Genomic DNA, 13438 nt, shown 5'->3' on the forward strand with positions numbered 1-13438 from the left:
CTCAGCCTCAGACTGTGACAGCCACATCTGAGTACAGCTTGGGTGCACTTCCTCCAAACGCCCACAGACATTCACGTGGGTCATTCTGTCCACAGGGAAGTTCGTGTCTGTGGCTGTCACACGGGACGTGTCCTCTAGATTATTCCTTGAGCGTTGCCCCAGGTGGAAGGAATTATGAAGCCATGTGTCCTTTGTTTCAGCAACGCTCAGGCCCACGTGCCATTCGCAGCTCCAGTGTGACTGGGATAATGTGAGTTTGAGGTGAGATTCAAAGAAAATTCCAGTGGTCATTGAAGTCTGGAAAGAAGCAGAGCTGATCAGCCTTGGTACTGTTAACATCTGGGGATAGTTTTTTAGTGTTTGCCCATGTGCAGGTGTGTGCACGTGTATTTGTGTGCATGCACATGCATGTATGTATGTACATGTGTGTGAGTGTGTGCATGTGTGTGCATCTGTCTAGTGCACTGCAGGTTTTTGAGCAGTGTGCTGGCCTCTCCCCACTAGAATTCCCCCTTCAGTTGTGACAACCAAAAATATCTGCAGACATTGTCCCTTGGGGGTGACCTCTCTCTCAGTTGGGAGCGGCTGGGTTAGAGGAGGTAGATGTTCGGCATAGAGCAGGGCTTTTAATTACAGCGTCTGCGCCAATGCAGGGCTTTGGCACCGATGACCCGGGTCAGCAGCTTTCTGTTCCCACTGAGAGCAAAAGAATTTCTGCCCAGAGGATTTGGACAAAGCCTAGCTGATTGAATTCTCGTGAGGCTTGTGATGGCTGGGACCTGGGTTGCTAAACAGGAATGAATTCCTCTCCCTGCTGGTCTTTAAAATGAGACAAACACCTTGTTTCTAGGATAATTCTGGAGCAGTCATTCCCTCAAGGGCCTGTGCTGGGAGACCCTCTGCCCCCTCCGCCCGGGTCCTCTCCCCTGGCACGATGTGGGGCCGTCTGTCTGGCTTCAAACCCAACGTTTAACGTCAGCACCACCCGCTGATCCGGGGGGATTTTCCCAGTCAGACCACACGAAGTACAAATGTTTCTTACTATTTGGACATTATTAGGGTCCACACAGGAATCCACAAAACTGTCCTTCAGTAGTTTCTTTTGGGGACACTTCTTAGGGGACTTGGAGGACGTTTGGCTAGTTCTCTGTTACTCTGGGTTTCTCTTGCTCTGAATTATTGATTTGCTCTAAGTGGCAGGGAGAAGTGGGGCTGGTGTATTGTAAGAACCGCAGGAGGAGCGTGGGGTCCGTGTGGAGGCCGAGCCTGCTTCCTGCAACAGGAGCTGTCGATAGAGAAAGAAATTGCTTGACGCCCTTTTTAAACTTACTTGTGCTCCCTCCTCATTCCGGGACGACTTCAGGCTGAATTCTTGATGATGACTTAATTTCCACGCCCTTAAGTCTACAGTGATATTACCGAATGATGCCTGTGAGAAGGAATTCTTGAAGCCGGTGATCAGAAGAGAGCCTCCCGTCTGGAAACGCCGCGCAGAACAGTGGATGTGGTGTGTCTGTTATGTGATAATAGCTCATTCATTTAAGTGCATGAACTAGTCAGACAGCTTACTTGGTTCTTAAAAGTTATTTTAATTCTTTAGTTAAACCTTCCTGCCTTGAGTTGATACTGGCTGGTCCAGCCACCTGCAATAAAGTAACTAATCAACATATTAACATAATGTTACGATAAAGAGACAACCCCTAATTCTTTAAAATACTTTGTATCATCTTTTAGACTCTATACTCTTTTTCGACACACTTGTTTTAATTCCCAAAGTATATTGGTGTACTGTCAAGTTGAAACTTAAGACATCCATTATTATTTTGCAACATACATTCACTGGGGCTTAAATGTATCGCTTTTACGGGATTATAACCAAAAGACAGCCAGTTGTGGGGTCAGGACAGGAGCGGGAATGCAACCCGCTGAGGCGGATGAAGGTACGGAGCTCAGTTTGCGGAGCCACCCTCGCCGTATCAGCCCCCAGGTTGAGATTTCCAGGCGCAGAAGGTTCTGACGAGGCGGCGAACGATGAAATGTGACACGTGGAAAGGCTCTCAGCCTGCAGTGAATCACCCCCCAGAACGAAAGCACAGAAACGCCCACGGAGCCTGTTATTTGAAGGAAAATATAGACCTTCCTGTGTTTTACAGTAGAGAACCGTGGGAGGGGCAGGAAATGGCAGGAAGTTCCCTTCTAGGGACGACCGTCGAACTGAAGGCTGGTTGGTCTTAGGTGCTCTTCCTCCTTTGTTACTCTGTTCCCCGACCGCCACGTGGCGGACCCCATAAATCTCCGGAACGAGTGAGTAATTCGGTTTTTGGAATATGAAGCTTGGGCATGCTACTAATCAGGAAAAGGTACCAAAGGCAGGGAGCGGTCGGGGTTCATTGTGATGATAAAGTGAAAAGAAGAAACCAAGGCGCCCCGATGCTATCACCCCGTGCTTCCCGTGTTCCCCGGGGTGTAGGCTTGCACAGGTTTCCCGGGCCTCCCCCATAAAGAGCGAGGAGTCGCTATAAACGAATATAAACTGTGTGAGCCCACAGTCTCCCGGATGAAAGCATGACGGGCGTCATGGTTTCTATTCGTGTCTCAACAGCACAGGAGGGTGGCGGGCAGACAGGCCGGCTCACGTTAGTACAGCCCTTCCTGTTGGAGACACAGCTTCGGGCGAGCTCCTGGGGTGGCCACGTAGGGTGCCCGGATCCCAGGCGCTTGTCTAACTGAGTCACCCCTGCATCTTCCCGCCCCTCCCTGCCACAGCGCATCCGGCGGGCTGGGGCTGTGTGAGTAACGCCATCTGCGGTTTCCAGGTGAACTACCTACCCCAGGTGAGGCTCCCCGCCTGTCAAAGGCCATCATCAAACCGTGTAGGTGAAGGAACCGAGCAGGTGGGGTTCACAAGACTGTGCTCCGGGTGGGCCGGAGGCGCAGGTGAGGCCTGTGTGGTTCTGACGTTTGACTCCTTGACCCTGAAAGGCCAAGGGCTCGCTGTCCAGTATTAGGCTTCCTCCCTCACGCCTGACGCGCTGTAACAAGCTGGGCTGCTGGTTGAGAGGGAACCGTCCACGTGCAAAGATCGACGGGTTTTCCAAAAGTCAAGTGAAGAGCGGCCCTGGCCAAGGCCTGAAGCCCCTGTGAGAAAACTGGTGGAGGGGGGAACCCCTGTCAGCAGGAGCCCTTCCTGAGGTTTCCAAAGGCTCGCGCGGGGCCGGGGCTGCTAAACGTGGTGGTTAAAACCAGGATCCTGGGTCCAACTACGTTCCACTTAAGAACGTTTTTATTCACTTAAAGTTAGTGCAAAAATAAAGTGAAGAGGTCTTGCTTGGACTGGATCCTGGGCTGGAAGGAAAAAATTGCTCTAAAGGACATTATTGGAACAGCTGATGACATTTCTCTTAGTGTGGTTTATGAAAACTTTTTATTATTATTAATATTTATTAAAAAAAACACATGTGTCTTCGCATCCAGACCCACCCGTAGTTGTAGTTCTGTTAGGGGTTTGTGACCCACCGACTCAGGGAGCCTGATACCTTTTCTCGTAGGAAAACACAAGGCTCGTTTGTATCATATGGTCATGAACACACTCCCGGTGGGAGGCGACGTCCCTGTGACCGGGCGTGGGTCCCAACTGGGTCCCCTGCTTACGATTTTACACGTCTAATGACTTCCTACAGGACCAGCTATGATTAAACTACTAAAAATTGGGGAGGAGAGAGAAACCAAGTTCAGGACGGGGGTCTAGGGGAGCAGCAGAACCCGGGAGACATCCCGTTGGTATTGATAAGGCGGCCCGGTCACAGGCTGCCGGTTTAGTAGTTTGCTTTAAATATATATATTTATATATATATGTTATTATAGAATATAATCATTTATATATCATATAATTATTATATATAATGTATAATATATTAATATATATAAATAAATATATATATTTTTCAGTGTATTATTTTGTATGCATCAAATGTTAGACCGAAATCACTTAAAAATCCTGGACACCCCAAATATCCCCTAACCGTGGCCCTCCCCCTGCTCCCCATGGCTCCCCCGCCACCAGCTGCTGGGGGCACGTGGCTCCAGGGGCTGCACAGCAGAGAAAAGCCACCCGAGAGGGGCCGAGAGCCGCGGCTGTGTTATTTTCTCTCTGCTGTCGGGGTGGGTGTGGCACTGGCGGAAATGTCACAGACGCCACATGAAACACCCCGGGTTTAATTTTAGAGTCACTCCCGGCCCGTCCAAAGCAGCGGGACTGCCGTCCAGGCCGCCGGGGCCTGTGCCCCTCCCTTTCCACGCGGGCTTCCCGCTCTGTGGCTGTGCCAGGCGCCGCGCCGCCCCTTCCGTCTTTTGGGGCCACCCTGAGCCCAAGCGATCTCGTCCCTTCTTCCACCAGGATCCATCCCCGCACCCGCCCCTCCCTGCAAGAGGGAGCCTCCCAGCCCGAATCCGGCTCCGAGCTTTACCTCCAGCCGGGAGCCGGGAAGGGGGCGTGGACAGCGCGGCGAGCTCTGAGGCCCCGCCCCTTCGCCCGCCCCGCCAAGCCCCGCCTCCCTCCTTGGCCCCGCCTTCCCCGTAGATCCAGGGCGTGCCGCGGCCCCACCCAAAACCCGGAGAAGTGGATCGCTCCGCACGCCCCTCCCAGCCGCGGTGAGGCGTTTGGAGGGGGGCGGGCTTCGCGATGCAGGGGACGCGGCGGGCCGGGCGGCTCCGGCCTCTGTCTCTCTGGGACCCGGGCGCTAGGCCGCGGCAGGGGGACGGGCCCTCCATGCCACCCTTGGGAGCTCCCCGCCCGCCCGGTCTCCTAGCAGTGCAAGGACGCGCAGGCGCTCTGGATGCTGGCCGCAGTGACGCGCAGGCGCTCTAGGAGCGGGCCGCCGGGACGCGCAGGCGCTCTAGGAGCGGGCCGCCGGGACGCGCAGGCGCCCTGGGAGCCGGTCCAGGCTCGGGTGAGCGCAGCGCTGGGGGAGGGTCTGCAGCGCGGCTTTGCAGGCGCGGGGGGCGCGGGCGACCAGGGGGGTCGCCCCGGGACTCTGCGTTCCCAGCTTCTAGCGCCCCCAGAGAGCCGCCCTCCGGGGGCCTCAGACAGTAATTGCACACCCCCTGCTGCATTTTTGTTGGAACCGGGCAGTTTGACCTCAGAATTATTTTTGAGAAAAATGTGTAGAAGCATCTTTGATGGTCATGTGCACAGACGTTCCTGGGAGGGCGGCCTGGGCCCCGACCCAGCGCTCTGTCGCCCCCTGTGGAGCGGAGGCTCAGCGCTGAGGCTCAGCGTGGGCTCTGCGTGTGTTTATGGGGGACACTCACCTGCCTGAGGAGCCCCGGAGGCCAGCTTGCTTGTGAAGCACGAAGCACTGGGCTTGGGACGTCCCAGCACCGCAGCTGTTCCTTACTAGGCCAGAGTAGCATTTTCCCCTGTGCCTGGTGTTTTGATTTTAAAGATTCCCGTTGTGCAGTGTCCCTCCTGTTTTGTGAAAATGCAATAGGATGTACCCCGATTTTCTATAGCATCTGCTATTTCACAGCTGTGCAGGGAGCCAGTAGGCAGGAGCAGGCTGTGTGCACGGGCTGTGTATGCGTGCACGTGTGTGCGTGCATGTGTCATGTGTGTGCCGAAGAGGATTCCGACTTTTCAGCAGAGAAAGCAGGTGAATGGAAGACAAGCTCGATATAGGTAGTGCCTGACACTTTCTCTGGTCCTTGGAGGCAAAACCCAGGGACCCTAGGCTGGCTCTATGATAACCGTCTGGTACTTTACACCTGAACTTCGTTTGTGGGTAAAATAAACCTCATTATAGAATTTCCTCAACAGGATTTTGAAGGATGTTTGTTCCGAGATCTCTCAAAGTCAAGAGGAGCACTCAGGGTGACGACAAAGGCTGTGCGGCCAAGAGAGCGAAACCAGAGGCAGAAGACGTCCGGTGGGATGAGAGCAGCGGTCACCCAGCGGAGGCCGTCGTTACGGAAGAAGCCGCAGCCCCCGGCAGCCCGCAGGTGGGACCCGAGCAGTGTGCCAAGGCCAGCCCTCTCTCGGAAGACCCCGTGAAGTCGTTTTCCAAAACGCAGCGCTGGGCAGAGCCCGGGGAACCTGTGTGCGTGGTCTGCGGCCGCTATGGAGAGTATATCTGTGACGAGACAGATGAAGACGTGTGCAGCCTGGAGTGCAAAGCGAAACACCTCCTGCAGGTGAAGGAAAAGGAAGGGAAGTCGGGGCTCGGCAGCCCGCAGGGAGCTGGCGCTCAGCCCCAGCCCCCACTGCACACGTCCTACGTCTATAAAGAGCACCCCTTTATTGAGGGCCTTCAGGAGGACCAGGTTGAGAATCTCAGGCGCCAGCTGGGAATTTCCGTCCAAGGGCGGGAGGTCGCCAGGCCCATTATCGACTTTGAACATTGTGGTTTCCCTGAGGCCTTAAACCTCAACCTGAAGGCGGCCGGCTACGAGGTGCCGACCCCCATCCAGATGCAGATGACTCCCGTGGGGCTCCTGGGACGGGACGTCTTGGCCAGCGCCGACACCGGCTCCGGGAAGACGGCCGCCTTTCTCCTTCCCGTTATCACCCGGGCTTTACTGGAGGTGAGTTCAGGTTCACCCGGATCGTTCTCGGGAACAAGCGAGGTCGTCACCGACTTCCCCACTCAGCTGTGTTCAAGCTGCCAACTGAACCTGAATATTTAGAATTGAGTCGTGTGTCTGAAAAAAAAACACACTGTACTTTTAGGGAATTTCTCATATATTTAACCACTGAGCCCCACGGGCCAGGGCCAAATTGCCGGTGTCTTTAGATTTGTTCTCCGTCTTCGCAGAGCACGACGCCGGCTGCCCTCATTCTCACCCCCACGCGAGAGCTGGCCATTCAGATCGAGAGACAGGCCAAAGAGCTGATGAAGGGCCTGCCCCGCATGAAGACCGTGCTGCTGGTGGGGGGCTTGCCCTTGCCCCCCCAGCTGTACCGCCTGCAACAGCACGTCAAGGTGAGCGCCGATTCCGTAGAATGCCTTTGGAGAGCAATATGGGCCTAGCGTTTCCTTCCTTGAGAAAGTTCTGCGTGTGATTCTAGGTGGCCCTTAAGTTCTTGCCAAGTAAGTGCGATTTTTTTTTTTTTGAAGGTGGTTTTATGTGGGAAAGGGAAGGAACGTGTGTATGGGTGGGTGTGTGTCGTATGTCAGGAGCTGTCGGATGGTCCCACAGCTATTATCTCATTTAATCATCACACCTGCTCTTGGAGCTGGGCTGGCTTATCTCATATTTGATGGCTGAGAAGTCGACTCTCGGAGAGATGGGATTTGTCTCAGGGTCCAAAGCTGATATACGTGAGGGCGTGATTCCTACAGGCGGGGCCACATCCTCGTAACCACCACCCAGAGGCAGAATCAGGCAGGTAACAGCAATACACCGTGTGCACGTGGGAGTTGGTTGCTGTCATCTCCTCCCCAGACCATTCGCGTCTGCGAACTGTGCTGTCAGATTTTATAGCCTGAGAGTCCAGGTCAGAATCATACGTTCACCCAGCGATTCCGCTTCTGGGAATGTATCCGAAGAGACCCAAAACACTGATTCCAAAGAACAGATACACCCCCCACCCCCCGCTATGTTCACTGGAGCGTTATTTACAATGGCCGAGCCGTGGGAGCCCCCAAGTGCCCATCGGTAGGCGCGTGGATTTACACAGTGGAATATCACTCGGCCGTAAAGAAGAACGCAGTCTTACCACTTGCGCCGGCGTGGGTGGACCTAGGTGGTGGTGTGCTCAGTAACATAAGTCAGACAGGGAAAGACAGATACCATGTGATTTCACTTAGATGCAGAATCTAAAGAACAAAATAAATGAACAAACAAAATTGGAAGAAAAAAAAAAAAGAATCACGCGTCCATTTAGTTGTCACGTCCCGTTCGGCTCCTTCCGTTCGGAACAGCTCTTCAGTCGCTCCTTTTCCCACGACCTTGACACGTGTAAGGATTATAAACGACTTGCTCTGAGGACCACTTAACCGGCGTGATTCGAGTTACGTGGCTTTGACGGAAGAGATTCTTTGTGCTTCCCTGTTACCCTTTTAGATGACGCTCGGTTTCAGCGGGTCTTTTCCTGGTGAGATTATCTGCCTCGTACTCTCCAGTTAATTTTTCTCTTTGCATTTCGTACGTACTTGGGGGGAAGTCCTTTCACAACAAACCTCCAACTTGTTTTTTATTTTATTTGCCTTTCCCCCTGCCCTCAGGTTGTCATCGCAACCCCCGGCCGACTGCTGGACATCCTGAGGCAGAGCTCCGTGCGGCTGTGCGCCGTGAAGGTCGTGGTCGTGGATGAGGTGAGCGTGGTGGTTGGAAACGTTCGTCACGCGGCGGTGCCCAGCCCGTGGGGCCTCGTCTCGGTCGCAGTGCTGCTGAGACCTGTCCGGCAGCTTAGCTAAGCTGTGGGCAGGACGCCGAACCGTAGATGTGTGTTCCTGTCGGGCAGAAAACACAAGCTCAGCCGCCCTGTGTTCTCAGCGATAAGTTAAGTTTTGTTGTTGACCCGAGGATATTTTTTCCATTGCTTTTTAGAGAGAGTGGAAGGGAGGGAGGGAAGGGGGAGGAGAGACAGAGACAGAGACAGAGACAGAGACAGAGACAGAGACATCGATTGGTTGCCTTCCAACCAGGGCCGGGGATGGAACCTGCGACCCAGATACATGCCCTTGACCGGGCAGGCGACGCTCTGTGTCTGCTGAGCCACACCGGCCGGGCGAGCCTTTGTCTTTTGACATCGTGGCAGGCGTTTCTGTGTACGAGTTTTACGTTTTTGTTACCGCAGTCTTGTCTTGGGTGGCCCTGGGTTTTCATGTCAAATGGGACTAACTCTGAAATGACTTTATTTCAGGCCGACACCATGCTAAAGATGGGCTTCCAGCAGCAAGTGCTGGACGTCTTGGAAAACGTCCCTCACGACTGTCAGACCATCCTGGTCTCGGCCACAATTCCAACCAGCATCGAGCAGCTGGCGAGCCAGCTCCTGCACGACCCCGTGAGAATCATCGCCGGAGAAAAGAACCTGCCTTGTTCCAACGTGCGGCAGATCATTCTGTGGGTCGAAGAGCCCGCCAAGAAGAAAAAGTTATTTGAAATCTTAAATGTGAGTAGCGACGTTGTCGAGCCTGGTCTGTGGACTGTGTTTGCGCATCTCACAGTTCTTAAGAAAATGAGTGTTGGGCGAAGCTTTGGGGTAATTTGGTTTAGGTATTTAATAATAAATTGCTCTGCCTGCCTCAGAATTCGGTAAGAGTCCATTAGGTTTTTATTGTGAAAACGTGTGTTGTAGATTCAGCGTTGGCTCATGTTTTTCTTGTTACAGAAAAGACCTTTAAATACCAAGATTATGCCTAAAGAATTTTCTAATTTCAAAATTTTTTTAGCAGTTTCATATATAAGGTAAGGATAAGTTCTTTCTTGGCTCGTTTGTTTAGAGAAATAGAATTTTTAACCACGACTAACTTAAACAGCAGTCGGTTCAGTGAGTGCTGTGTGCCAAGCAGAGTTCGTTAAAAACACAGTGTTTAGATACTATGGTTTGTATTGATTGACTTATGAACGGTATTTAAAATGTTTAATGGCACTTACATTTTTAACATTGTTTTTGCAGTAGAAGGGCAGCAGACTGCTTGGTTTCTGTTTGCGCGTATTTTAAAGAGAACACTCCCTTTGACGGAACGTGCCTTTTTCCTCAACGATGTTGATGAACCTGTTGATGACCAGCTGATACAAATGCTCTCAGGAGAACTTCCCGTGGTGACGGATGCCTCTGAGTAATTTCACACACGTTTTTGACTTCCCAGGATAAGAAACTCTTCAAGCCGCCGGTGCTGGTGTTCGTGGACTGCAGGCTCGGGGCGGACCTGCTGAGCGAGGCGGTGCAGAAGGTCACGGGCCTGCGAAGCGTGTCCATGCACTCGGAGAAGCCCCAGACGGAGAGGCGGAGCATCCTGGAGGTTGGACACGCAGCGCTTTGTTTTCATCTCTTTCCCGCACATCTGTGTGGCGTCATTTTCAAGAGACACAGTATATTACCAGCTGGTGTTTAAAGTAGACCTTTTAAAATCCTCACCCAAGGATGTTGTATTGATTTTAGGGAGAGAGGGAGGGAGAGAGACAGGCAGACAGGCATTGAGATGAGAGAGAAATATCAATCGGTTGCCTCCTGTAAGCGCCCCAACTTGGAATCGAACCCACAACCTTTTTGGTGTACGAGATGCTCCAACCAACGGAGCCACACTGGCCGGGGCTAAAAATAGACCTGTTTTCCATCGACTAAGAGCTCGAGGCAGGCAGTGATCAAAGTTGACTGTTCCTCTCGCAGGCTTCTATGTTTGGGGAACAGCCAGCCTGACCCCCAGGGGTTGTCTGCTAACGAAATGACTAATTCAGAAGCCACCGTTTCAGACACCAGGTCAGCGCGGGCTGGGACGGAGCGTAGGTCCCCTCTGGGAAAGGTTTGCCCGAGCGAAGGAATGGAAAACACGGCCCAGGGGCCGGGGAGGAGCTTAGGCCACACTCATTTCCTAGGTGCACTGAGACTTTCCTTCCGGAAGAGATGCTGCAACAGTGTTGCAGAAAGTATCAGAAAAAGGAAAGGTATCTCTGTTATATAAAACCCCAGGAGAGACACACTCTGAACAGTGAATTTTGTTGCTTTTCTGGAAAGGGCTTACTTGACGGGGCCCACGAGGTGGTGGTGAGCACGGGCGTCCTGGGACGAGGGCTGGACTTGATCAGGGTCAAGCTGGTGGTCAATTTCGACATGCCTTCCAGTATGGACGAGTACGTGCACCAGGTAAGGGGTTTTCTGCGTTATCACCGGGACGCTGCTTGGGCAAGCCGTTGTCAATACAGGGCTGAGTAAAAAGGAAAAAAAGTTCTATGATGGACATAGAACTTGATTTTTTTTTTTTTGCTTTTAAGATATATATATATATATATATATATATATATATATATACACTAAAATTTGTTTTTAAGAACTCTGTGCCTTATTAAAATAATTATTTCAAATAATAACCTAAAGTGTTGGCTAACATATTAAGTAATTGGTTTTTTTGTTTCTTTTTGTTTCCTTTATGTTTCTTGTTTTCTTCAGGGAGCCTGTTAAATGGCTTTTATAACCAGAAAAAAAAGGGGGGGGGTTTGTTTTAAGTTGAGACATCTGGCTGAAATAAAATTAACCGGTAAAAGTGGCTTTTTTTTAGGAATCTTGTTCTCATCGCCTCTTCATATCCGTGTCTGGTCTAGTCTTTCCCTTTTAAAATGTGTTTCTCCCCTTTGCTGCCAACGATGCCAACCAGGAGCTCTTCTTTCGAGCAGAAACAGAGCCTCCTCTTAGTGCCCTGTTATCTCCCTGACACTGCCTGCCTTCCTTCCCCGGAGTCACTTACAGGCTCTTCAAGGAAAGCCTTTCTCTGGTGTTCTTAGAGTCCCCTCTGGTGCCACCTTTACCTGGGTCGCCCACGAGACGCTCTCAGTGCCTGTAACACTGTCGCTTTGACTTAATGACACAGCAGGGCCCCTCCCTCTGCCCTGCCTCAGTTACCTGCGCATCAGATAGTTGATGACAGGGGAGGTCATTTTCAAATAACTGAAGCTTGTTTTCTTCCAAACTTGTAGTCGTTTTGAATGGAAGTCTTTTTTTTTTTAATTTTTTTTTTTTAAAGAACTTTTTCTTAATATATCTTTATTGATTTCAGAGAGAGGAGGAGAGAGAGATAGAAACATCAATGACGAGAGAGTCATTGATCGGCTGCCTCCTGCACGCTCCCGACTGGGGATCGAGCCCGCAACCCGGGCATGTGCCCTGACTGGGGATCGAACCCCGATCGCCTGGATCCTAGGCCGATGCTCAACCGCTGAGCCACGCCCGGCCGGGCCGAATGGAAGTCTTTCTTAAAACACTAAAATGCTTACGAAGCCGCTGGGTTTCCCGAGCAGAGTGTGCTGATAGAATCCCCTGACCTCTCCTCGCTGTCCCACGGTCAGTCCTGCGGGTCTCAGGTAGCACGGAGTCACCCTGCAGGGCCCTCGGGCTTATGAATTCAGAAAACTGCCATCCGAGTGCACGTTAGTCTCAGCAAAGCGTCTTCAGAGACTCATTTTCTGTCAAGGGGACGTTAAGACTGGATGCGAACATTTTGCAAATCCCCTTTGCGTCTCACTTCAGGTCGGAAGAGTGGGGAGGTTAGGCCAGAACGGGACGGCCATCACCTTCATCAATAACAACTCCAGGAGGCTCTTCTGGGACGTGGCCAAGAGAGTGAAGCCCACGGGGTCCATCCTGCCACCACAGCTGCTCCACTCCCCATACCTGCAGGACCAGCAGAGGAAGGAGCAGCAGAGGGACCGGCAGGCCCAGAACCCCCTGGTCACCGGCGCCAACCTCATGGACATCATTAGGAGGCACGACAGGAGTAACGCTCAGAGGTGACCTGAGCGCCTCTTCCAATACTCACTCGTGTACCGTCAGGGAAATTTCTGTATATATTACGGATGGTTTGCATCAACGGTACAAGTATATGAAATAAAAATGTAAAAATGTGGGGGGGAGGGTTTAAACAAATATTTCTCTTTTTTTAATTTATTTTAATTTTTTTAGGGGGAAAAGGGACATCTGTAATACTTTTAACAATAAAATGTAAACATTTTTAATAGAATATCAAGTTTATGCAGCAATATCCTACTTAATTTCCTTTTGAATTCTCAAAAATTAAAAACGACAGAAGAAAATGAATTGCGAAATAGAGAAAGTTATTTTATTCCTCGGAGCCACTGTCAGACCAGACGCCTGCACCGCGGGGGGAGTCGTGAGGACCGAGGCTCCTTCGCTCAGTGTCCCCACCGTCCTGGGGCAACTTCTACAGGACGACTGTGAAGGATCTTTTTATTCTCAGTTCTCCGGTCGGCCTGGTGAACATAAATCTGTTTTATATGTAAGGTGGGCTGCTTGTCGCAGTAACGGTCGTTATGCGCATGTAGCTTCGGGATCCTTTTTGTGTTAATGTCACTTTGCTGATTCCATTGACAATATCCATACTGGAGGGAAGGAAGTTGTGCTTTGATACGTCCATCCTTCCACTGCTTTAAAAACCATTCGTAATTTTATATATTTTTAAATTATAAAATTTAAATTATAATATAAATTTTTAATTTTATAATTTTGAGGAAAATTATTACCCAGTTTGAAATTTTGATTGGCTGATGTACGTAGTTAGAGACACTCCCAGACATTGTTTCCCTCTTCCAGCAACTGGACTGTTTGACAGGAACTGAATTAACTCTTCAAGCGCTTTATTGCCAGATTGTAGCAAACGCTGTTTATGTACCAAACACTTTCATGCCTGAAATAAGCGGGTCCTAGACTCTGCAGCTTTATGAGACACATTTCATGCTATTCTGTATTTCTAATACCGAGCTC

The 13438-nt window shown here is 51.1% G+C and overlaps 1 protein-coding gene across 4 annotated transcripts; it reads left to right on the forward strand.

The window, feature by feature from the left end:
- Positions 1 to 4551: 4551 nt before the first annotated feature.
- DDX59 (DEAD-box helicase 59) lies at positions 4552 to 12758 on the forward strand. 4 transcript variants are annotated; one of them, XM_081123877.1, is made up of 8 exons: positions 4552 to 4650; positions 5816 to 6579; positions 6810 to 6977; positions 8223 to 8312; positions 8864 to 9115; positions 9816 to 9968; positions 10682 to 10810; positions 12188 to 12758. In XM_081123877.1, exons 2-8 carry the CDS (start codon positions 5827 to 5829, stop codon positions 12449 to 12451), a joined length of 1809 nt encoding a protein of 602 aa, XP_080980003.1. In that variant the 5' UTR covers positions 4552 to 4650; positions 5816 to 5826; the 3' UTR covers positions 12452 to 12758. The 4 variants fall into 4 exon arrangements, with proteins under 4 accessions (XP_080980003.1, XP_080980005.1, XP_080980004.1 ...); XM_081123879.1 differs by lacking the exon at positions 4552 to 4650 and adding an exon at positions 4880 to 4949; XM_081123878.1 differs by lacking the exon at positions 4552 to 4650 and adding an exon at positions 4942 to 5651.
- Positions 12759 to 13438: the final 680 nt, after the last annotated feature.

The sequence above is a fragment of the Miniopterus schreibersii genome (genome assembly GCF_964146895.1).
Source record: "Miniopterus schreibersii genome assembly, chromosome: 21".
NCBI lineage: Eukaryota > Metazoa > Chordata > Mammalia > Chiroptera > Miniopteridae > Miniopterus > Miniopterus schreibersii.